This window comes from Zootoca vivipara, chromosome 17 (genome assembly GCF_963506605.1).
Source record: "Zootoca vivipara chromosome 17, rZooViv1.1, whole genome shotgun sequence".
Lineage (NCBI taxonomy): Eukaryota > Metazoa > Chordata > Lepidosauria > Squamata > Lacertidae > Zootoca > Zootoca vivipara.
Window position 1 is genome coordinate 34,520,596 of NC_083292.1, and position 25,259 is coordinate 34,545,854.

A 25,259-nucleotide genomic window follows, 5' to 3' on the forward strand; every position below is an offset into this window, starting at 1 on the left:
GTCAAGGAAATAAACAACCATTTGACTTTTAGAAGACATCTGAAGGCAGCCCTGCTTAGGGAACTTTCACATTATTATTATTACTATTATTATTGCTGTTATTACTATTATTATTATTACTACTACTATTTTGGGAGCTGCCCAGAGTGGCTGGGGAAACCCAGCCAGATGGGTGGGGTATACATACATTCTAATTCTAATTCTTCTTATTATCATTATTATTATTCTCAGTGCTATGCCTTGCAGTACAACAAAATAAAACACCATATTACTAAATCGATCCTACAGACCTTCACCATATGTTTAATCAATTCCTGTTCCTGACATTCCACGTTCTCTCATTCTGTGATCCACGTATGTCTTACAAGCCAGGACCCAAATCTGCATTTGGGGAGCCATTTTTTTAACTTTTTACCATGTATTCTCATGGCGGAAGTGCTTCTATTGCCACCCTCCTTGGATCAGGCTCTCACCCACTGAGGACTCCCAACCTACCAGTTGACGTTCGTCTGGTATTTACTGGACGTAAATACTGGAATACTGCAGTAGGAAGCAGTGCCGGCAGTGTCGTTTTTGGTGATTTCCCTTTAAAAATTGCTCAACGACTTTTGTGTCTGGATTTTCACTTTTTTTGAAATATGGCAACTAAAAGTTTATTTATTCTTTATTATTCTGATTTCTTCTACAACTCCCAGATCAACCTCAGGAGTTTTATACAGTCTAAAAATATCTAAGCCAATTGACTGTTTGCTGGAATCCCCTGCTGTTAACTCTACATGGTGTGATTGAAGTCAGTGGATGGGAGTAACGGATACAGACAGGCCATTGTTTCTCAAATCGAGATGCAGGATCACGCTCTCTTTTCCTGGTGTGCTTAGCAGACCAAAATCCTGCTCCTTTCCTCCCCTAGAAAACAAGAAAAGAAATGGAGGCTTTTCCTGGCGTAATGGAGAAGAGTGTTTCACCTGTTGAACTTCTGCCTGTTTCTCCAGAGACTCTCTGTCCATTACAGATAATAAAAGATGAAAACCTTTAAAAAAAATTTTTTAAATATACAATCTCATATATTAAAAAAGAATACAGTACATAAACAATTAGAAAGAAAAAAAGAAAGAAAGAAAGAAAGAAGAATAGATTGAAAAAAAGAACAACGAAAAATCAGAATTTAAAATTGACTCCCAACCTTTGGTTTTATATATATATATATATATACTGTATATATATATATACTGTATATATATATATATATATATATATATATATAAGGTTAATGTTGTGAACCTCTTTGGGAACTGTAGTTTGTTAAGGGTGCTGGGAACTGTAGTTCTGTGAGAAACAAACTACAGTTCCTAGGATCCCTTGATGTGCAAGCATGTACTTTAAATGTATGGAGCATACGCCACCTTAACGTGTGCGCACGAGGTGTGGAGCTCGCTATGCAGCAACTCAATGAAAGGTACTTTGCACATGCTCAAGGGCACTCTCAGCGCCTCGCGAATGGCTCTTATTTAGTTCCGCATCCCGTTTCTATGCCACTTTTCCTTCAAGTGTTGAAAAAAGGTGGCATGCCTGGCTCTCTCCCACCCCTCAGGCCACTACTTTATCCTTACAACAACCCCGGCAACAAGGTAGGAGAGACTGGCGACTGGCTCAAGGACACACCCGGGAAGCTTCACGGTGGCCTGAGCAGGACATTACAAACCCTGATCTCTCCCGGGTCCCAGCGCTCTAACCACTGCGCCGCACTCCTCCAGGCGTCAGGTCTCCCTTTGGGGGCATGAATGAACGGCAGCGCCAAGTTCATTCATGCTGCCCGGGGCGCGCGGGGGCGGGGGAAGAAGAGCCCATTGAAGAAATCCGCTCCTCCCGGGGCTGAGTCAGCACAGACATTTCAGCCCTGCTGGCTTAACCCCTCCCTGCCCGGGGGGGGAAGCGGCTTTTCTCCCTCGCCTTCCAGCGAGGAGGAATGGGGGAGTGGTCTGAGCCTCCCGCTGGCTGGGAAGGAGGAGGAAGAGGAGGAAAAAAAATAGGCTGCTGGGCGAGAGGAGGAGTTTGGGTTCCACCTCGCAACTTCTCATCCCTCCCCCCCTTTAAACTTTTCTGATTTCTCTTTTCTTTCTCTCCCCCCCCTCCCAGCTCCTTCTATTTCTTTCTTTTCTTTTCTTTTCTTCCCTCCCAGGAAAGAGGAAGAAACCCAAGTTGCAACTCTCTGGGGGCCATGGCCAAATCTTACGATCACCTCTTCAAGCTGCTCCTGATCGGAGACAGCGGAGTGGGGAAGACGTGCCTGATCATCCGCTTTGCAGAAGACAACTTCAGCGGGACCTATATCAGTACCATCGGTGAGAGGGATTGGGGGCGGGGGGGGGTCCAGGGGAATGCGGTGGGCGGTTCTGGGGAGATCTGGGGAAAGGGAGGGGCTTTGCCACCCCCTTGCGCCTCGATCTTCAAGACTTCGCATCCTCCTTATCGATGTCCCACCTTTTAAGAAGACAAGGGCACGATACTCTCCCTCTACATTTAAACCCCACAACAACCCTGAGAGGTAGTCAAAACAAAATTTTAAAAATCCTTCCAGTAGCACCTTAGAGACCAACTACCTGTAAATTTGTCATTGGTATGAGCTTTCATTTGTCATATCAATGACAAACTTAGTTGGTCTCTAAGGTGCTACTGGAAGGATTTTTTAAATTTTGTTTTGATTACGTCAGACCAACACAGCTACTTACCTGTAACCTGAGAGGTAGGTTAGGCGGAGAGGCGGCAATTGGTCCAAGTGAGAATTGGACTGGGTGGGGATTGGAACCCTGGTCTCTCCCAGATCTGAATTTGACACCCTAACCGAACTGTTTTAAAACATTCCAAGAAATAATTGAAACCAACAATAAGCTAAAAACTAGATTTTAAAAAATTGTTCGACATGATTGGATGGGCTTGCCTAAACAAAGAAGTTTTTGGCAGGCATAGCTGCCAAGTTATCCCTTTTTTTAAAGGGATTTTCCCTTATGCTGAATAGGCTTCCTCAGGAGAAAAGGGAAAACTTGGCAGCTATGTTGGCAGGTGCCGTAAAGAGTGTGGCGAAGGTGCCTGCCTGATGTCAATGGACAGGGAGTTCCAAAGGGCATGTGCTTCCATGCTAAAAGATTTTGAGTTCTGACAAATGCGGAACAGGTATTATTGCAGGTACCTGTTCCGCAGACAGAAGCAGTCAGTGAGGCATGCATGGGCCAAGGTGATCTCGCTGGTAAACTAATAAGATAAAGCAGTTAAGGGCCTTATGTACTAATAGTAACAGTTTGAACTAGTCTTGTAGAAGAAACACAGAATAAAGTACATATTAGAAGAACAAGTATACCTGAAGGAGCATCTCCACCCCCATCGTTCTGCCTACACACTGAGGTCCAGCGCCGAGGGCCTTCTGGCGGTTCCCTCACTGCGAGAAGCAAAGTTACAGGGAACCAGGCAGAGGGCCTTCTTGGTAGTGGCACCCGCCCTGTGGAACATCCTTCAAACAGATGTCAAGGAAATAAACAACTACCTGACTTTTAGGAGACATCTGAAGGGAATCTGTTTAGGGAAGCTTTAATGTTTTACCGTGTTGTGATATAATACGCTGGAAGCCACCCAGAGTGGCTGGGGCAACCCAGTCAGATGGGTGGGGGAGTTTACAAAGAAATTATTATTATTATTATTATTATTATTATTATTATTATTATTATTATTATTAACCATCATCATCTGCATAACAGCAGCAGCATAAACTTACAGAGGGAGAAAATGAGCAGCAGGATATCTAAAAGCACAGCCCACCCAAGGGCACAGATACAAAACCTTTCTCTCTGTCCAAACGTCGGGCATAATCTTGGCCACCACAGAAAATGGCAGACCCTCCCAGCCTCACGCGGGAGCGTTCCTTTCCTCTCCCTGTTTCCCACCCTAGGAGATCTTCACCTCCCTGCTTCTCATCCAGGGTTCTTCCACCATCCACCCACCACTTGAAAGCACGTGACTTCCTTCAAATAATCTTGGGAACTGTAGTTTGTGGAGGGTGCTGGGGACCGTAGCTCCTTGAGGTGGGAACTCCAGTTCTTGGGGTGCTTATGCCTATTATGAGATGGGTCTTCCTCGGGGGTGCAGATCTTTGGCAGGATCTATGTGACAGGGCGCTCGTTTGCCGAGGTATGGGCGTCACTTAAAAATAGTTTTAAGATTCCAGTCCTCATGGAACTGAATAAACTGGAACTTGGGAAGTGGCCTTTAGTCTATCGAGTACAGTAGTGTCCACACTGACTGGCAGCAGCTCTGCAGGGTTTCAGGGAGAGGTCTCTCCAGGTAGGGCTGGGCTGTGTCCTCTGTTCCTAAGAGATGGATGGCCACCTGTCATGGATGCTTTAGCTGAGATTCCGGCATTGGAGGGGGTTGGACTAGATGACACTCGGGGTACCTTCCAACTCTATGATTCTGTTAGAGAGTGTGAGCCTATATATGTGTGTGTGAGTAGCTTGACCCCCATCTTCCCCCTATCTAGGGATCGACTTCAAAATCCGGACAGTGGACATTGAAGGGAAGAGGATCAAGCTGCAGGTTTGGTACGTCCTTATGGTGCAACGCAAACCTTTCATGAGTCTCTGCCCCCAAGGCGCTTGCAAATCTACATTTTGACAGCAGAGCATGAGACAGGCAGGAGTCTCCAAGTGAGCAGAGGCAGGGAACTCTGTGCTTTGGGTTTATTTCAGTCGGGAGATAAAGGACTGGGGAGTTTGGGCTTTGGGGGGGAAGTCGAGTTTCAGGCGGAGGCATCTGAAAAAAGGAGGTCTGAAAAAGCACCCTTTGGGTTGAGAAAGGAAGAAGAAAAGGGCTAAAATGAGGACAGGATAGAGCAGGGACGGCCAACTCCCAAGGCACTGCGATCTACCTCATAGAGTTAAATGGAACCTCCTGGTTCAGAGGCACTCTACCTCTGAATATGAGTTGCTCAGGGGAGGAGATGAACAGTAGGGAATATCTGCTCCTGTGCTTCCCAGAGGCACCTGATATGTCACTGTGGCAGACAGTGCTGGACTCGAGGAGCCTTTGGGCTTGATTTAGCAGCAAGGCCCTTCCTTTGTGCGTACGAGGCTTCAGAACGGGATGGGTCCCGATGGGAGGAGGTTTCAGATAACGGTCCCCGTCTCTTGCGATTTTGGACTTCTTTCTCTTGTAGGGACACGGCTGGCCAGGAACGGTTCAAGACCATCACCACAGCGTATTACCGGGGAGCCATGGTATGGAATCCCGACACCCAGCAGCTCCTAGCTTCTTGGCCAGGCCGGAATGCCATTATGCGATTGGTGCCAGAAGTGGGATCTTCGTAGCCTAGGGAGGGCCCCTTAACATACGGTCAAAAGGGCCAATGCAACAAGGCCACCAAGGAAGGATTTTTCCATTGGGGAGAAGCTTACGGCCAGTAAATGTCTCTCTGTGTGTGTTTTAATTGGAATTCTGGGATAAATATACAAACAGCAGGTTTCTGCAACCTGACCTTGATGTCAGATGGGTAGATTTTAATTTGTTTTGTTTGCTGCGTTGCCATTCATTCTGTTAAAATGCAAGCAAGTATTAACACCTGGTTCCTTCCCAGGGGATTATCCTTGTGTACGACATCACAGATGAAAAATCCTTTGAGAATATCCAAAACTGGATGAAGAGCATTAAGGAAGTGAGTGAGCATGAGGAAGAAAGTGGGGGGTGGGATGGAGGGGGTCTGCGGCTGGCAGGCAGGCACCCACCCTGTTTTTTCATCCGCCCTCTCGCCCACCGCCCTTCTTCTGCTATGGATCCAACATCGCCTTGTGGTAGACAAGGCAGGAGGGCGGTGGCATTGTGGGCACGATGGCTCTGTTCTCCCGCCACAGGCATCCCGTTGGCCACTGGGAGAACAGGATTCTGGACTAGATGGGCCACTGGCCTGATCCAGCAAGGTCTTTCTGATGGTATGGGTGGAGGATCATGGTGGGAAAACCTGAAACCTGCCTGGTCGATGTTTAGATCTCTCTGCCCCCCCCCTTTCTTCTGCAGAACGCTTCAGCCGGCGTAGAGCGCCTCCTGCTGGGGAACAAGTGTGACATGGAGAGCAAACGCAAAGTGCCCCGGGACCGAGCAGAGAAGGTATCTGATGCAGCCAGAGCGACATATTTAGGCAGGGCAGAGAGGATGGGGTGTGGCAGGGATGAAATGGCACATGGGGACAGGCACTTGAAGGTTAGAGTGCTGAGCTGAGCGGTTTTCTGGAGCGCCTCACCCCTTCAGTTAAACCTTCCTGCACTTAGACTTAGTGGTGAGGTTGGGGAGCTCTTCACAGAGCGATTTGCTCTATGAAGCACTTAAACAGTTTGCCTGGGCTGCCTGGCATCCTGTGTTGGTGTTGCCACCTCTTGGTGGTGCAGTGTGATGACAGCCTTAAATTTTTATGTATATACAGTGGTACCTTGACATCCGAACGATTCGACTTCTGAAGGTTTTGACTTCCGAAGTCGACAACCCCGGACGTTTTTTCGCCGCGCGCGCCCTGCGCAGAAGCGGTACACACGGTCGGCGCATGCGCAGAAGCACGAAAACGCGCTTCGCGCATGTGCAGAACGGGCGCTTCGACAACCAAAGACTTTGTCTTACGAAGACGGCCGCATAACGGATCGTCTTTGTAAGTCGAGGTACCACTGTAGGTGTATATATCCATGCCCACACCTATATACATAAAAAAGTAAGGTTGTCATCACACTGCTGTGTGTGTGTGTGTGTGTGTGTATCTATTTGTCTATCTATCTAGTTTTTCAAAGATGGAACAATAACCAAAGTAACCATTAAGAGGGTCATATATAAGCATGTATGTAAAGAAGTATCAGAAAGCCCAAGTTATGATGCGATCATACAGGAGGGAATATTAAAAGTCACATTTATTCACCCAAGATAATCTTTCCATCAATTCCTCTGATTCAAGGGTGGGCTTAACTTCCTGCTCTTGCACTTGAGCAGCTGTTTCAGGTTTTGTAACAAACTTTGTGTGACAGGAGGAAGGCTTATGTGTACCCTTTCCTTGCTGTCAGTCAACCAAGCAAGTCTGACGCCTGCCCACCCCTGTTCTATGGGGTTGGGAGAAGACTGAGATGGGTTGTGAGGTGGGTGCAGCAAGGATTGCCAAAGCGTTGGCATTCCAAGTATCCCACTTCTTTCCCAACAGCTATCCAAGGAGCACGGGATCAGGTTTTTTGAGACGAGTGCGAAATCCAGCTTGAACGTAGAGGAGGTGAGTGGCGAGAGCCTCCTATTTATTTCAGCGTTTTGCTGCTACGCTTTCAGGGCTAAGTCACTGCAGCTTCGGCATAAAAGGCCAAGAAGTGTGTGTGGCGTCTATAGAGTCGGTAGCAGGAAATGGGGACCCTGAGGTCCTCTAGGTGTGGTTGGACTCCAGCTCCCATCATTCCTGACCTTTGAGCCATGCTGGCTGGGGATGATGGGAGCTGTAGTCTTAACAACATCTAAAGTCACCCGTTTTCTGCATCCCTGCTTTGTTATCTCCATAAGTGCATTTGGTGTGTGATCCCTGATTGGTTGGGATGTGATTGTACCCAAAACAGTACTTCTGTCCTGTCAGGATTCAACCTCAATCTGTTAGCAGCCATCCATCCTCCAACCGCCTTCAGGCACTCACACCGCCTTCACTGGTTCCGATTTAAAAGAGAGGTAGAGCTGGGTATCATCTGCATACTGAAGGAAGGAGCGGAACCACTGTATAGCAGTGCCCCCAGCTCCCAGCCCCTCTCCAGAAGGATGTTATGGTCAATAGAGGGCTTCCCTCCTCCCAAATAGTGACCAGGCTGTTTAAATGGGAGCAAAGGAAGGCCTACTTCACAGGGGTGTTGTGAAGGCAAACATTTTTTTGCATGTTAAAATAATAAATGAACGCGACAGAGGTCAGATGGAGCTATGTTTTTCCCCTCCAGGCTTTCAGCACGTTGGCCCGGGACATACTTCAGAAATCAAGCAAAAAATCGGTGAGGAGTCTGTGAGAAAGGGGATGGAGTTTTTTTGGGGGGGGGGCTGGGGACCGGGACTTCCCTGAGCAGGGGTGTGATGGTTCAGGGTTTGGACAGCTAGCCTGAGGGGAAGAGGTGGATGAGAAATCTTTAGTCACTGGGTGGCTGGGGCCTATCAGAGCCAGTGGCGGACTTGGGTAATAGATGCCAAAATTTGACACCCCACCTTGTGCGACCTTCCCAAAGCCAGGTAAGAGAGGCACCAGGCTTTGGGAAGGAGGAACGAGGGCCTGGCAGGGTCCTAAAGCCCTCCTACCGTCTTCCCAAAGCTGGTAAAATGCCAACTAGGCTTTGGAAAGGAACAAACAGGACAGTATGACCTTGTCAGAGCCTTGCACCTCCTTCCCAAAAACCATGGAGGGCAGAGCACAGCCATTGTGGCTAGTAGCCGCCGATAGCTTTCTCCTCCTCCTGTGGATTGTCCATCGCCATCCAAGCTGGTGGCTGTCCCCGCCTCCAGTGGCACTGAGTTCCACAGGTCAACAACGTGCTCTGTATAGAAGTACTTCCAACCCTATTGTCCATCTCTCCTCCAGGCTCAGCACGTCAAGGGCCCGTTGGAGCTGAAAGGATCGCAGAAAAGCAGCAGTAAATGTTTGGTGGTGTAGCGGCGACTGTCCCATCCCGTCGCTCCTCTGCCTTGTCGTAGGACGTACCCCTTTCGCTATTTACACTCCAAACGCCTCCGCTTTCTTCCACGAAGCTCAGAAACCCTTACGGGCGGGACCCCAGGAGTGGGGGGCTGACGGCAGGTGGGGCTCGCAGGCCGAGACCTCCCTCTCTCCCCCCTTTTGTGTCCCCAAGTTCCCTGGCCGTAGGGAACATTGACCATTTGGAAGGGCTCTTGCCCAAGAGATGTGGGTCTAGGGTTGCAAGAACTCCGGGGTGACCCAAAATCTCCAGGGTCACCTGGGCCCTTTCCAGGCAGCAGAGAAGGCCTCAGGTGGGTGATAGTGCCTTTTTAAGGTATTTTTTTTAATTCAGAAAACTATGTGTGCAGCTTCCAAGTTTTAGCCTGGCAGGAGCCAGCAGCAGATAATTGCATATTGCTCCCAATTAATCTCCGCCTCCAGGGCTCAGTGGTGGAAGTGCAGAGGAAGAATCCCCAGGACCCGTCCCTAGGTCTCAGGTTTAGACGCTGAAATATTAGGGTCTGGGATGCTCCCGACCTGGCAACCCTATGGGGGAACCACTACCAAGATAGTGGAGGGAATTAAATGTTGGGGGTGGGGGTGGGGTCTTGGCTGCAGTGGAGTCAGAATGCACTGGGGCCACCATGAACCACAGAAGTTGGAGAGGAATCAAAGGGTCATCTAAGTCCAACCCCTGGACTTTTTTGAGTGGGGGCGGGGCACTACAGGATGCTGACACTTTCCCCATAGCCAGCCTAATCCTGGGAACAGGTGTTCGCCCTGTAATGCAACTTCAGCCCAACATCCCGTGAGGAAGAGGGCAGAGGCTTTCCCTCTGCCCCCACAGCCCCCCCCCCCACATTACGTTTGCGCAGGAGCCTGGAAATGTGCCCACAGAAACTCCCCCTCCAAAAAAGGCCCACACAATATTCCACATGTGCCTCTTAGTTATTATTATTAATTCTTTCGGTAACCCTTTGAACAGTATTAAAATGTTTGCCGTAATTTCTGAATGTCTCCTGTACTAAATGTAGCAGGCCTTGTGAGAGTCAGCCTGGCCCCGGGGGTGTGGGGGGGGGGAGTGCCGTGCCTTCCGTCGCATGGCATACAGAACCCGAGAGATTAAAAAGTGGGGGTTCTGGCAGGGGGACGGGACCTCTTGCCATGCCCCTTGAGAGAGGTGCTGGAAGACTTCAAATCTTGCAGCACTTACATTTTGGAACTCCCTGCCTCTTGACATCACTCAGGCGCCTTCACTGTGCTGTTTTGGGCGCCAGCTAAAAACATTTTTGTTTACAGGGAATCCTACCCAGATATGTAGAACACTGGTGCGTGTTTTAATCTGCTTTTAGTTTATTGCCGGTTTTGATTTTTTAAAAGAATGTTTCAAATACTGTACTGTAGTTGTTTTTATCTTTTTTTAAAAAAACACACGATAATCTTTTGAGGGTTATTTTACGATCAAGCAGTGTATAAATTTTTATGAAAGGAGGAATAAAATAAAAATGCATCTTTAGCCATATCCACATTATATTTTTTAAGCAGTTTCAGCGCACATGGAATGCACACGTCTCCAAAAAAACAACAACTGTGGGAATTATAGTTCACTCCCACAGAACTACAATTCCCAGCACCTTTAACAAACAACAGCTCCCGGAATTCTTTGGGGGAAAGCCATGTGTGTTGAATGCGCTGTAAACGTATGGTGTGGGCATGATGCTTGTTCTCTATCCTGTTGCAGTGACCTCGTCTTTTCCTAGGCCTTTCCCACAGGTATCCCATTTTTAATTCTCCACATTTTTTTTTAATTCCATGCATTTCAGGCGTGCAGAATGTGTGCAGCCCTCCAAGTGCTGTTGGACTACAACTCCCACCAACCAGAGTAGACTTGTCATTGATTTCTAATGGGTCTACCCTGAGGACAGATGTTCTTGGGCTCCAATTCCCACCTGCCCCAGCAAACATGGCCAGTGATCAGGGGGTCATAGAGTTGGAAGGGACCCGGAGGGTCGTCTAACCTCACCCCTGCAATGCAGGAATATGCAGCTGTCCCCATACAGGGACTGAACCTGCAACCTTGGTGTTGTCGGCGCAATGCTCTCACCAACTGAGTTTTGGGGGGAATGGTGGGAGTTGTGGTTTAGCAACATCAGGAGGTCCACAGGTTCCTCATATCTATCCTCAGCCAAACAGGGAGGATGCATTAATGCATTTGTGCGTCAAAACCACAGAGCCCAGGGCTTGCCGGTCAGAAGCTTGGCGGTTCGAATCCCTGCGACGGGGTGAGCTCCCGTTGCTCGGTCCCAGCTCCTGCCAACCTAGCAGTTCGAAAGCATGCCAGTGCAAGTAGAGAAATAGGTACCGCTCCGGTGGGAAGGTAAACAGCGTTTCCGTGCGCTGCTCTGGTTCGCCAGAAGCGGCTTAGTCATGCTGGTCACATGACCCGGAAGCTGTACGCTGGGTCCCTTGGCCAGTAAAGCGAGATGAGTGCCGCAACCCGAGTCGTCTGTGACTGGACCTAATGGTCAGGGGTCCCTTTACCTTTAAGACAGGGCTGGGGAGCCTGTGGCTTTCCAGATGTGGTTGGAATCCGGCTCCCGTCATAGCTGCCAAGTTTTCCGTTTTCTCGCGAGGAAGCCTATTCAGCATAATGGAAAATCCCTTTAAAAAAGGGATAACTTGGCAGCTATGGCTCCCGTCTTCCCTTTTCTGCAGTGGCTCCCCGTGTGTGAAATGCTGTCCCTGGAAAGGCTTGCCTGGCGCCGTCATTACATGTCTTTAGAAACCCGGCGAAAACAAGGAAGGAGGGAATGGAGTACTTTGGGACGGTCACTGGTGGCTGGCTGGCACCCTGAAAGGAGCACGCCACATACTGCAACATTTCTTGCACGCCCCACATATATTCCACAAAAGGAATCTGTCAGATCATTCTTTAGTATTACTGAGTCAGACCACTGGTTTGCCTAGCTCAGTACTGTCTACTACACTGACGCAGCAGCTCTCCAGGATTTCAGGAAGGGGATCTTCCCAGCCCTACCCAGAGATGCCGTTGGGGATCAAACCTGGGACTTTCTGCATGTGAAGCAGATGCCCTGCCCCTCAGCTCCAGCCCTGCCCTCAAATATAATAGTGTGATTCTAGTCCACGTGGTTCTGAGTGAATAAAGGGCTGATTTAAAGAGGGACATAGTAATTGCCCCATACTGAATTGGACCATTGGCCCATCTTGCTCAGTATCGTCTACACTGACCAGCAGAGTCTCTTCGATGCTTCAGACGGGGTGTGGGCCGAACAATCAATCAATCTTTATTACAGTCAAAGACCAGACAGCAAAGTTGACAACAGCAAGACGTCCTTTCCCAGCCTTACCTGATGCTTTACAGTCGTACCTCGGGTTACGACCACCTCGGTTTGCGAACAGTTCGGGTTACGAACTGCGCAAACCCGGAAGTGTTTTTGCCGCGCGCGCGCGCAGAAGCACCACACGCACGATCGCGCGATCTGCGCATGCGCAAAGCGCGGAAATCGCGAGAATCGCGCTTTGCGCATGCGCAAAATGGCGGCGCCCATCGCGTTCGGTTTACAAACTATTCGGGTTACGAACTGCGATCCGGAACGGATCGCGTTCGTAACCCGAGGTATTACTGTACAGGAGACCTTGTCCTGCAGATATTAATATCCAGGCAGCTTCTGCACGAGACAACTTAGAGCATTTTGCCAAGCAGAGAATGCTTGTACAGTATATTCAATCCCAAACTTGCCTTTCCAAATGCCCAATCGCTATTGTTCCGTTTAAGGCAGCTACTTTGCCTGCTGCGTTTTGAAAAGTCTTGGCCCAAGCTAGTCATCGGTGCAGCGTTTAAAAACTAGCCATAGTCAACAAGGATCCACCAACAGCATACAGATCAATGTGGCTTACTTGACCCAACAATCCATCCTCCCCCCCAACTCCAAATACAGTCATACCTCAGTTTAAGTTCGCCTCTGTTTGAGTATTTTCAGTTTAAGTACTCCGCGGACCCGTCTGGAACAGATTAATCCACTTTCCATTACTTTCGATGGGAAAGTTTGCTTCAGGTTAAGTTCGCTTCAGGTTAAGTACAGACTTCCGGAACCAATTGTGTTTGTAAACCAAGGTACCACTGTATGCAAACAAATCTCACTGCAGTAACCAAAGGCAATAAACCACGCCCTGCGCCCCCCAACCTTCTCTCACTCCCTTATTTCAAATAAACAAACTAGCCATAGTCAATCAGAGCTGGGACGGCCATCTTGGGGAAGAGTCTCCTGCTAATGTATACAGAAACGACAAGATACAGAGGGATGCCATATTCTGAAGAGCGAAAAAAAATACACATTTCCCGATTTCTGTTTTTAACTACAGATCACTATGACGACGCTCATTTTAAAATAATAGCAATACAAACAATCGAACTGGTTATAACCAAATACGTAACCAATTGTAAAAGTAAATGTGCTCAAATTACAATACAATACAATACAATAAAAATAGAACAAGTGTTTCAATACATCGGTACCCTGTATGAAACTCCTGTACTGGTACAAAAAGAAACACTTTCAGAGGCACTTTGTTCTTCTGTCCGACGCTGCCTGGCCCAAGCATATTTCTCTGTAGATCTTATCTTGTTCAACAGCTGCGTATTGCTTAAGAGATAGGCGTGAAATTCCTTGCAAGTAACGTGCTTGTAATTATATTGCAGTAGCACCATACTTCGCAGCGAGTCCAAGGATAAGTTGCCTCTCTCTTTGCTCAGAGAGAAAATGCACCCTGCGTTTGCATAATGTGAGGCAAGGGCAAAGAAACCCTGTGCCATCTTCAAAAGTTCCGAGTGGCACATAATGTTTTTGGAAGTCTCAAAGTACTTGGTCCACTTCTGATGTGCCTGGAGCTTAATGAACTCGTCGTCGCCTTTAAATTGATCCACAAACTTCTCGAGGTTGCAGAATTGATCGAAGCACTTCCCCTCATCTATGGACACCTCCCTGTCCAGGAGAAACTTTATGGAAGGTCCTACCTTGTCCCACTCTAGTGACTCACTAAGGGACATCCACATGAAGCATGAAAACTCCTTCATGGGCTCCATCCGTTTCTCCAGATACTCTATGCAGCTGTCATAGAAGCGGTTGACCTCTGCGCAGAATTTGTCGCACTCCGCGCCGAGACCCTCCTCGCGCTTTTCTTTCAGAAGGCTCTTGACCTTGAGGGACATGAAGCTGTGGCTCCTGCGTTCAGCGAGCATGTTCTGGACACAAAGCAGAACTTGGAGAATCTCCACCACCGAATTGTTTTCCCTTTCGAGTTCTAAAACATACGAGTGAAACATACTCATGAGAGACTGCAAGTGCAATAAATAAGCCTCGCTGAGCTCATGCTCAAAAAACTCTTGCAACACTGTCGGCGGTTTATTCTGGGAGAGGAAAAATGCCTTGACGGCTGGAAACGCGTGAATGAGTCTGGTGATGCCCGGAAAGGACGACAACCACCGTGTCTTGCTGCGAGACAGCAACTTGTTGTATTCAGTGTCCACAAATTCACAGTACTCCTTTAACTGCTCCGTTCGGACTCTATAGATATGAAAGTACTGGTATATCTTGAAAATGACGCTCTCAACGTCGACGTCCAACGTGTCCGCTGCTTGATGGACACAGTTATTCAAAATGTGCGCTGGACATCCCACACCGATTGAAGTTTTGTTATCCAGCTCACTCTTCAACTTTGCAAACACATTTCTTCCTTCTGAATCCTGCTGTATCCCTCCAAACACTGTGTTGCAGTTGTCACCTGTGAATGCTATGCATTTCTTTAACAGTCCTTTACTGTCAAGGGTTTCCTTCACGTACGAAAAGATTGTATCTGCAGTCTCATTGGGTTGGCTTTGCATTTCAATTATTTTGGACTGCAAACCACCACTTTTCCAGTCAAAATACTGAATAACTATTGCAACCACCTTGACCGGACCATGGTTACTCGCATCTGTAGAAACGCCGCAATAACCTATTTCATTTTCTTCAAGGCTTTTCAGAACATTTTCCAAACAATCGGGCGCCAATACAGAATTTACAATTGCCTCTGTCTTGGTTTTTGCACTTGAAAACTTCCTTGCAATATCGGAATCCGGGAACATCGTCTTCAGGAGGCCTGATGTGCACGTCATCACGTTATAACTGTGGTGGTGTTTGACGGTGTGAAAAGCGAAAGTTCCTTCTGCTGCGGTTACTTCATCTTCCCATTTGCTACAGGATTTTACGAAAACGTTTGCTAATTTTGCTGAAGAAGCTTCTCCTCGACTTGCTATTTTGTGTTTCTCAGAGTCCATGTGCGATTGCAGGTCACGCCCTCCTTTATGTGCCACAGAGACAAACGTACCCGGTCTACATACCAGGCATTCACCTTCAAAGTCATCTCTACCTCTTCTGAAACAGGTATACTTCCTCTGTAGCTGGACAGAAAATCTACATTTTCTTTTCGGCATTTTGGCACGTAGAAGCACAGCACGTAGAAAAAACCGTTAAGAAAGGTGGCAAAAGACTAAACGGAACTTGGAACTGGAAGTTAACACCATACAGCACTGCCTCCTATAGCAGAGCAAAGAGCCCTACAAAAGAATACAAGACAGAAAATTACTTACTGAACAATTCATGTATTCTTCAGGAAAAAGACTAGAACCCTCTATTGGGTACCTTCATAAAGAATTCAGATGTCTATAAAAACCTATAAAACAGCAATAGAAAGGCACATACAATCAAACAAAAGAGAGATCCAGAGGGTTCACACATGTAAAACAGGGTCCAATCTTATGGGTCTGGGAAAGCCTGGCCAAAAAGAAAAGCTTTCACAAGACATGCGAACCAAATGATGGCTGTGAACCAAATGAATGGTGACAACAGCATAAAAAACACGCCCTGTCACAACAATGATAAAGGGCTCCATTCAGCTAAAGGGCATGCACCACAGCTTTCCTGTGGAACACCCTCCCACCAGATGTCAAAGAGGAAAACAACTACCAGACTTTTAGAAGACATCTGAAGGCAGCCCTGTTCAGGGAGGCTTTTAATGTTTAATAGATTACTGTACACAACTTCAGGTGCAATGTTATGGACCTAACTTGCCTTGCTACACACTTATCTTGGTCAACAATGAGGCAACGCATCATCAGAATATAAGGCCGTCTGCCACTGGGTGGCAAAACATAGGCATGCATCCCCCAACTCCTCCCCAACTACTGATGAACCCCCTTAAAAGTTATAGCTGTCCTCTGTGCAATGCCACACATAGGGGCAAGCCCCATTCTACTGCCAACCCCTCTCTTGCTATCAATGCATGCCCACCCACCCCCCAAGAGCAAGCTTTTGAACACCACCCGTCTTGGCCATGCTGTTCTTAGCACCCTAGCCATCACCCTCCCAGTTCCCAAGTGGAGAGGTGCTGGCGGAGGGGAGGGCAAAGAAACCCACCTCCCTCTCTACAGTTGCCACCTGTCCTGTGTAATACAGGATTGTCCCGTATTTCAATGTAAAACGCTGTGTCCTGTATGGATAATTTTGTCCTGCATTTCAGCTTTCCTCTCTCTGCCAAGTTAGGGATCCCCTCCAAATGCACGTGTCAGCACCATCACGTCAGCACCAGGTTTTTTTTGGGGGGGGGAAGAGATCTTCCCCCCCCCCACTGCACCTCCCTGTCCTGTATTTTTCCAGAACAGTGGCAACCCTACCCTCCTCCTTCTCGGGACCCCACCACCGCCCTCCACCTCTTCATCGCCCCCGCCACGCATGATTTTAGCCAGGATTTGGGGGGGGGAGAGAACCTCAGTCTGCTATGTATTTTTATTGATCTTTATTGATTTGGGGGGAGGGGCAGCTGCCTCCTCCCAGTCCCGGCTCCCCAGCAAACCCGGGGCTCCAGTCCGCCCTTCTTCACAACCAGCCCCCCCCCCAGGCCCTACGCAGACCCACCGACCTGCCCACCTCCGCCACCCGCCATTAGAGGCGCCATTGTCACCCCTCTGCTGCCGCCTCCGCCGCCACGTGCAACATCCCCGCGCGCTCGCAGCGCCGCCTCTCGGATACGTCATTTCAGCGCGACTCCAGACGCGCAGCGTCCGCCTCGACGTCGGAAGAGGGGAAGGGAACGCGGCGAGAAATAAATCGCGGACGGAGTGAGAAAAGTCCCCGGCGGAAGAATGGCCATTGCTGCAACAGCAGCACAGCTTGCAGAACGTGATGGGCCCAATGGAAACAACGCCTAACCATGGTTTGTTTCCCTTACCTCTATATGCAATCCCCTTTAGCGGTGTCTAAAAGGGTGGATTTACAACCCCCAGCTTCTAGGCTTCACAAGTACTGGATGTGAAATAAAATATTTCTGGGCCCAAAATAGGGGTCTCAGCCTCGAATGGAGGACTGGACCCACGCAAAGAGCACGTTTGAGAGGCTCTAAGCCGGTCGGGAAAGACAGAGACCACAGCAGGACTTACAGAAAGCAAGGCGGCTACGGAAGCCTGATCTCTATTCTTTGAAGTATAAAGACTGTTGGTAACAGGGTTCCCCCTCACGCAACAAAATGACGAAGAGAGAACCCCGAACCTGAAGCGTCTGTAACCTGAAGCGCCTGCGGTACCCCGAGGTACCACTGTATTGTCCAATCTTTACTCGCTTTCTGGTTTGAGTTTCCTCTTATTCTCCCATTAATTTTCGCAAGTTCTAAATATTCTATCCTCTTCCCTTGCCAGTCAATTTTTGTGGAGATTGAGTCACCTTTCCAGTTTTTTTGCTATTAAAATTCTAGCTGCTGTGGTTGCGTAAACTGCTAAAGTTTTTAAGCTCGCTAGGCGCAAGGCTAGAGGACCTGATTTTTTGAAACCACCGCAGCAAAAGAAAGTGTCTCGTCCTCGTCACACTAATCATTTCACTTCCCAACCGTTTCTTGCAAACTCCCAATAGCCACTCTTTGCCCCGCACATGGCGGCTCCTCCCAGCTGCGTCAGAGGACCAGAAATCACCTTGGATGCATCATAGAGACTGTGGGCTGAAACCCCCTTTGAGGCAGAACTGAACTCCTCCACTCCACCGAGTCGGCCCGCGCGTGCGCAGTGCGTGCGCAAGGGAAAAAAAACCCCAACAACCTTCTTCCCGGAATGCCCCACGTGAGCGTTATGAGTGAGGTGGAAATAGATGCGAGGAAGCCCCGCCTCATAACAATGATGGGGCCAAGATGGCGCCTGGCGATAGCTGCGCTTGTGGGCTTCGTCGTTCCTGTCCCTGGGTAAGTTATGAGGGGCTCACGGTGGGTGGAGGACCTCGGGCATTTTGGGAAAGGGGAAAGTGGGGGCTTCCAAGTGAATGATGGTCGCCTGAGCGCCGCAAGGGTGAGTCCACACTGTGCCTTTAAAGCGCTTTTATACCCCTTGGAACAGTCATGGCTTCCTCGCAAAGAAGTCTGGGAGATGTGGTTTGTTTGTTAAGGGTGCTGAGAGTCGTTAGGTTACTCGCCTATCCCCCACCCCCACCCCAAGCTGCAATTCTCGGAGTGGTTTAACAAGCACTCTCTCTTCTTTGGGAGCTCTGGAAAATGCATAGCTGTCAAGTTTTCCCTTTTCTCGTGTGGAAGCCTATTCAGCATAAGGGAATTTCTCTTTAAAAAAGGGAGAACCTGACAGCTATGAAAATGTAATTCTGGGAGAGGAATTTGATAAACAAATAATAATAGGTTAATCTCGGGAAATTAGAATATCGTCAAAAAGTGCATTGATTTACAAATGCTTTCTTTTGGAGATTCCACAGTAATAAAGCAAATAGTTACAATAATACAAAAACAAAAATAAACATCGCTATTGCATTTCATTAATTACATTCCATTTATAATTGACCCGCCTAATGACAAATAATTACAATTACAACAAATAAAGGCTTTACATATCTTGCTTTGCATGTCATGCATCTATCTCATATATTGGTTTCACCTTTTAAGTTGCATTACTGAAATAAATGCACTTTTCGGCGATATTCTAATTTTCCGAGTTTCACCTGTAGAGTTGGAAGGGTCCCTGAGGGTCATCTAGTCCAATCCCTGGCAATGCAGGAATCTTTTGCCCAATGTGGGACTCGAACCCATGACCTTAAGATTAAGAGTCCTATGCTCTGCTGCAAGTCATGTCTAAGAAACAAAACATGAGAGGAAAATGACTCCCATCTGCTCCTGACAAGAGAGATTTTATCTTAGGTACATCACTGAAGGCAGCAACCAATGCTGAAGATTTGTCTAAATATATTTGCCTGGGACCATGTTCACATCCTACATTGAAAACATTGGAATATCACTTTAAAAAGTCATGCCTCCCCCCCTCACTTCCCCCCTCTAAGCTATAAAGCAGGCATCCCCAAACTGTTGGCCCTCCAGATTTTTGGCCTACAACTCCCATGATCCCTCACTAACAGGACCAGTGGTCGGGGAAGATGGGAATTGTAGTCCAAAACATCTGGAGGGCCGAAGTTTGGGGATGCCTGCTATAAAGTCTCAAGCCTTGTGCTTCTGTGGAAGCTGTTTGATTCTTCTTCACCAAGATTTGTTCTTCTTTGTGTCTTGCAACGTGATCTTTAATTAATTTTTCCACCAATTTAACTGGAGCCTAAAAGGTAAAGGTAAAGGGACCCCTGACCATTAGGTCCAGTCGTGACCGACTCTGGGGTTGCGCGCTCATCTCGCATTATTGGCCGAAGGAGCCGGTGTATAGCTTCCAGGTCATGTGGCCAGCATGACAAAGCTGCTTCTGGCAAACCAGAGCAGCACATGGAAACGCCGTTTACCTTCCCGCTGTAGCGGTTCCTATTTATCTACTTGCATTTTGACGTGCTTTCGAACTGCTAGGTTGGCAGGAGCTGGGACCGAGCAACGGGAGCTCACCCCGTCACAGGAATTCGAACCGCCGACCTTCTGATCAGCAAGCCCTAGGCTCAGTGATTTAACCACAGCGCCACCTGGGTCCCAACTGGAGCCTACACTTAAGTTAATCAGATGATGGGGACAAACTTGTGGGAGAGCTGTGGCTTTTATGCCCTACCTGTGGACTTCCTGGGAGGAACAGATTGGTCACTGTGAGAAATGGCACTAGATGGGCTTTTGGTTTTATTCACCAGGACTACCCACAATTGTCTTTAAGGTGACAAATTAGCCTGTTGCCCCCATTGTCTCTCATTTTAATCATTTTAATCTCTCTGCAATGTTCTCTCTCTCTTTTTCTGTCCTGTTTCCAGGTTGGCTGAAGTGGCTTTGGAAAGTGATGGGAAAAACCCAGGTGAGAGAGGACAATTGTATCTGTTTTGGCTATGTGAGTTTGTGTTGTATAGTTTGATTTCTAGCTTTTTTTTGTCTGGAAGAACCGAGATGGAGTGGAGGGCAGAGAGGTACTGTATGAGAAAATGGTGCTGCAAAAGATTTGAATGCATGTCATTTCCCTGGCTGCGTGGCCCTTAATTTTCTCAAAACACCCTTGAGTATGATGCTCAACAGAATGTAAGGAGAGAGCCCTATGGCTGGATCAGGCCAGTGATCCATCTAGTCCATCATCCTGTTCTCACAGTAGCTAACCAGATGTCTGGGAAGCCTGACCAGTAGTTCTCTGCCTACATTAAAAATCCTTAGCATCTAGTACTCCAAAGTATTGCTGCCTCTGATAGTGAATACAGAACGTTGCCATTGTGGCTGGTAGCCGTTGATAGCCTTATCCGTCGTGAATGTGTGTACCTCTTTTGAGACCATCTAAATTGATGGCTATCTGCTTCGTGCGGGAACGAGTTCCGCAGGTTGCCAGTAACTCTGCACTGTGGATCGGCCCTGAATCTTCCAATGTTCAGCTTTATTGGATGTCTACGAGTTCTAATGTTATGATAGGGGGAGAAAACTAAGAGCAGTTCTGCCGGGTCAGGCCAATGGCATATCTAGCCAGTAAAACCACTGATAACATTTTCCTTCATGGATTTGTCTAATCCCCTTTTAAAGCCATCCAGGTTAGTTCCCGTTGCTGCCTCTTGCGGGGGGTGAGTTCCGTAGCTTAACTCTGCGCTGCATAAAGAGCTGTGTGTGTTTGTTTTGTTGAAGCTGACTCCTGATCTCCTCTTTGGCTTCCTGCAGCCAGTTTGCCTGGGGTCACGCCGTGTTGGCAAAGCGAGGATTTCGTGGTGACCCAGCAGTGCGCTCCCTGCCAGAGTTTTCAGGCGGTAAGTGAACCTCCCGACAGGAACAAAACGTTGGGCAAGGGTAAAAATGAAACGCCTTAACCGCTGCTAAAATATGTGCAAGAGAGACTGATGTTCCCACTTTCAAACATATCTTATCCACCGTGGTGTTTAATGCCACAAAATAAGATAACGGACTCAGAAGCTTTAGTACAATAATAACACAGAAGGTAGAATTATGTCCTATGCTGAGTCAAGGCCAGTACTGAGCTCAGTATGGTTTACACTGACAGGCCACGGTTCTCCAGGGTATCAGATGGAGAATCTTTGCTAGCCCTACAGGCAGATCTCAGGGGCTGAGCCTGGGACCTTACGCATACAAACCAGATGCTCTTATCATTGATCTACAGTGGTACCTCTACTTACGAATAACTCTATTTACGAATGTTTCTACTTACGAATGGAGCTCCGTCCGCCATCTTCGATGCGGTTTAGATACGACTTTTTCTACTTACGAATTTTTAGATAGGGTTGCTTCGACTTACGATTTTTTTCTCCCAATGCATTCCTATGGGATTCGCCTTACAATTTTTTCCGACTTACGAATGTGCGTTCGGAACGCATTAAATTCGTAAGTAGAGGTACCACTGTATATTCCTTCCTTTAAAAATATAGATGCTAGTCCTCAAGGTTCTGAATAAAAGGCTAACTTAAATAGGAAGCTACCTTAACACTGATTCAGACCAGTGTCCATCAAGCTCATTATTGTCTTCAAACTGACTGGCAGGAGCAATCCAGGGATTCAGGGCTCTCTTTCAGTCCCAGAGATGCCATTGGGGGTTGAACCCGGGTCCTTTGTGTGATGCAAAGCCAATGTTCTACTATAGCAGAATGGGGAAGGGGTGGGTTCCCCATGTCCGTTTCAGAAGTGAGCATCTCCTGGGTTGATGATTGCAACAGCTTTTCCGAAGGACTGAATCGCAAGCGCTTGGCAGCAGTGTTATTTAATGAAACGTGTGCTCTCGGTTGTAGAAAACGATGCCAGAATGCAGCGTGACGGGCTTCGTTGAGCAGATCAACTGCAGCGCTTCCAAGAAGGGCGAATACAAGAGGTGAGCTCACTGTGAGGATAAGAGCAGTGGGCCTTGCCACCCCAGGGTGCTGCTTCTGACAGTGGCCAGCGGCAGATCCTGCTGGAGCAAGGGGTGCTGACTAATGTCACAGATCAGTTACACAGGATGGCGGTGAAGGCGAGCCTCTGGCAGTGAGAGACGGCCCTCCAAACCTCTCTTATGCTGCCCTTAAGGCTCTCTGCAGGCCACACACCTCACCAGCCCTGATTCATAGCCTCCTTGGCTGTGCCTGGCTGGGATGTGTCCCTGAAGTCTCTGGTCATGACTCTTGCCTGAAATCCCACTGCCCTGCAACCCCATACCGTAACTGATCTGTCATGGATGCTTTAGCTGAGATTCCCGCATTGCAGGGGGTTGGACTCAATGGCCCTCGGGGACCCCTTCCAAATCTACGATTCTATAATTTGCTGCTAACCATTTCTTACTGAAGCAGGAAAGGGCCCTGTAAGCCTCTGGGTTAAAGAGGGGGAATCATGGCAGTCTGAAAGCTGAGAAGCAAGAATGTTTTTCTTCTTCTCTTCCTTTTTGAATACAGTACCCCTGCCCTGTAACAGCCAACCATCTCTCCCGTTTGTCAGGAATACTCCCTTCCATTCCTACCCTCCCGCTGGTTTTCTGTTCCTCCTGACAGACAGCATTCCATGGCCACTGAACAGGCTTGTTTTGCAGGGGGAACTAATCCCTGAAGATCCCACCCAATATCTGTTCTTCTGCAAACGTTCAGAGTTTCTATGAGCTTTCTTTCATCTCGTTTCTCAGTCCCCCTGCCCCTCTTCAGTTTGCCACTAGAGGGAGCAACCAACCCGTTTTAGCTCGCCTCCCTGTTGCGTTCTGTGCTTTGGCAGGCAGGTGAAGGGCCTAACCAAGACCCCTTTCCAGCCATCCCTGTTTCCCTTACACACCGCTCCCTTCTGCATGCTCCCTCCTTGGTGTGTCCATCAGCAGAGGGTTGCGCTCACCTTGCCTTCTCCTTGCAGCTGCCGTTCCATGGAGATGGAAGCTCGCATCTTCTGGAAGTTCGAGGGCGCCATGCTTGGCGTGGCGGCCGTCTTCGCCCTGCTGGTGGTGTGTCGGCAGCGCATGCTCGACCGCAGAGCCTTGGAGAAAGTGCGCAAGCAGATAGAATCCATCTAGTCGCGCCGGGGTCTCTCGCCGCACTTTTCGGAACAGAACCTAGCGACAGCGGTTGCGGGGCAGCGGCGGGAGTGAATCTTCCATTGGACTGTTTGGAGGAGGGAACGAGCACCCTGTGCTCATTGGAAAGCATTTCCCCCCCCCTTCACTTCTGGCCACTAGGGAATGCTGCTTCCCACACCTGGGACCTAAAGGCACTTGGACTGAAACTGTTGCATTGAAATGCTGGCAACTTGCATCGTTTTTTGAACATCCTGGGCACTTGTACGAAGAACCGTCTTGCACCCCACATTGTCTGTGGTGCATCCTGACTTGGTTTCCTGCATGGTCTCGATCTGTTGCAAACTCTTCTGCCTCTCTAGCCTGTGTTGGATTCAAAGGAGCAAGCCCAGCATCTCCCTGGTCATACCACTGTTTTATTAAAGACCAGAAAACCCCGGTGAGCATCTCTAAATCTTGTAAGGAAAGTGACTGATCTCTGCCCTTATTCATGCAACGCCCTTTCTTTTTGGGGGTGCGGAAAATGTAGCTCTATTTTGGCTTTTTTAAAAAGCCGCCCTGCGTATAGTCTGGGTGTGTGTGTGCGCGCTGTCAGAACTTTACTGTGGCTTATTTTAAACAGCCGTCCCTACTGGATTCCTCTGTAAGAAACCTCAATGTGATTAAAAGCACGATGAAGCTTTCCAAACGCACATGCTCTGCTTTGTATCCGGTGCTGGCAAATAGATTTTTCTTTCTTTCGTGCTGGCAGATTTGTGTGGCCCAGCAGAAGCCAAATGGGACAGAGCTGGATCTGTTAAGCTTGGTGGAACTGAAGCCAGAGCAGGCAGAATGATGCATTTGGGGAAAAAAACTGGGGAGCAGAGATGGTAAGGGGAGGAATGGGGCAGCTTGGTGAAACCTCTATGCCTTGAATGGCTACAACTTTTGCATTTTGTCAGCTTGGCCTGCATACACACCACAAATTTAATGCACAGGGCTCCCCCAAAGCATCCTGGGAGATGTAGTTTACCCACCACAGTTACCCTTAAAAAACTACAGTTCCCAGGATTCTTTTTTGGGGGTGGGGGTGGGTCATTGAAAGTGTTGTGTGCACAGAGCCCTGGGCTTGAGAGGGCAGGGAATTTAGGCATTCCATTGTCTTGGAGTGGGGCAGTTTGTGAGTGGGCAAGACTGACAAAAAGCCCAGTGCCTCAAGCCCACCTCTTTCTGATTTTTGTGTGTGGAACACCCATGAAATCAAAAGCAATGTGTGAAAATTTGCAGGCTGCACACTCGTTTTTGAGTGCAGAAGCTCTCGGGCTCAACGTCTGGCATCGCTAGGTAGGGCTGAGAGAGACCTGGAGGGTCTTTACTGAGCTAGATGGAGCAATCTTCTGACTCGAAATAAGGTGGCTTTCTATGTTCTTCTGTGTTAAGAGATGTGCTGGGATTTCCCGGCACAAGAGCCCCAAATATTTGAAACCCAAAGAAGGGTGGGAGTAGCTAGAAGCAAACTCCCAAGGGTTGTTTGCATTGTTAGGTTACTGATCCCCACTGGATGAAACCAAAGGCCTCTGTGTCACGCATAGCATCCTATTGCTTCCACTGACCAGCCAGAAGGTACCAAATACCCAATACACAGGGCAGGAATTCAGTAGCCCTCTTCTGGGAAAGCGCATGGGCACTGAGGGGATGTGAGCCTACATGATTAGGGTGGCTGGGCGGTTTGCAAGCAGCTGCAAGCCTGGCCAGGGCATCTCAACACCAACCTGACAGTCTAGCATTTCATAAAATCATGAAATGATTGTGAAGCACCTCTTGTTTTTTGCTGCTGCTAGTGATGTGCCGTGCATTCCTTGTGCTAATGTTCATCGTGTTAATTGTAGCTGGAGAAATGTACCTCTGCCGTCTAGGATCTCAGCGCCAGGCAGGCTCCCTTGCTATTGGGATACATCTGAATCTTTTGGGTTTTAAATATATGCTTTCCCTTTTCCAGGCCTTCCAGCCATTCAGGCTGTGTCACCCACCTGCTTTAACCCGAATTATTGCCCCCCTCCCTTTAGCACCCACCCATAGATTTCCAGGAAAAAAACCCCACTTTGCACATGCTCAGAA

At 48.3% G+C, this 25,259-nt stretch overlaps 3 protein-coding genes across 4 annotated transcripts; 2 read left to right on the forward strand and 1 right to left on the reverse strand.

Moving 5' to 3' along the window:
* The first annotated feature begins 1,833 nt into the window (after positions 1 to 1,833).
* RAB13 (RAB13, member RAS oncogene family) lies at positions 1,834 to 9,748 on the forward strand. The gene is made up of 8 exons (XM_035099068.2): positions 1,834 to 2,342; positions 4,529 to 4,589; positions 5,204 to 5,264; positions 5,621 to 5,698; positions 6,058 to 6,147; positions 7,217 to 7,282; positions 7,980 to 8,030; positions 8,609 to 9,748. Exons 1-8 carry the CDS (start codon positions 2,219 to 2,221, stop codon positions 8,678 to 8,680), a joined length of 603 nt encoding a protein of 200 aa, XP_034954959.1. The 5' UTR covers positions 1,834 to 2,218; the 3' UTR covers positions 8,681 to 9,748.
* A 1,418-nt stretch (positions 9,749 to 11,166) lies between these two features.
* On the reverse strand, positions 11,167 to 16,786 carry LOC118076111 (uncharacterized). Of its 2 annotated transcripts, none has more exons than XM_035098665.2 (2): positions 16,724 to 16,786; positions 11,167 to 15,320 (listed from the first exon to the last, which is right to left on the reverse strand). In XM_035098665.2, exon 2 carries the CDS (start codon positions 15,195 to 15,197, stop codon positions 13,227 to 13,229), a length of 1,971 nt encoding a protein of 656 aa, XP_034954556.1. In that variant the 5' UTR covers positions 15,198 to 15,320; positions 16,724 to 16,786; the 3' UTR covers positions 11,167 to 13,226. The 2 variants fall into 2 exon arrangements, with proteins under 2 accessions (XP_034954556.1, XP_034954554.1); XM_035098663.2 differs by having other exon boundaries at positions 16,682 to 16,774.
* Positions 16,787 to 16,853: 67 nt separating this feature from the next.
* JTB (jumping translocation breakpoint) lies at positions 16,854 to 23,854 on the forward strand. The gene is made up of 6 exons (XM_035098668.2): positions 16,854 to 16,975; positions 17,665 to 17,986; positions 19,975 to 20,015; positions 20,852 to 20,937; positions 21,928 to 22,007; positions 23,006 to 23,854. The coding sequence occupies exons 2-6, from the start codon at positions 17,859 to 17,861 to the stop codon at positions 23,160 to 23,162; spliced, it is 492 nt and encodes a 163-aa protein (XP_034954559.1). The 5' UTR covers positions 16,854 to 16,975; positions 17,665 to 17,858; the 3' UTR covers positions 23,163 to 23,854.
* Positions 23,855 to 25,259: the final 1,405 nt, after the last annotated feature.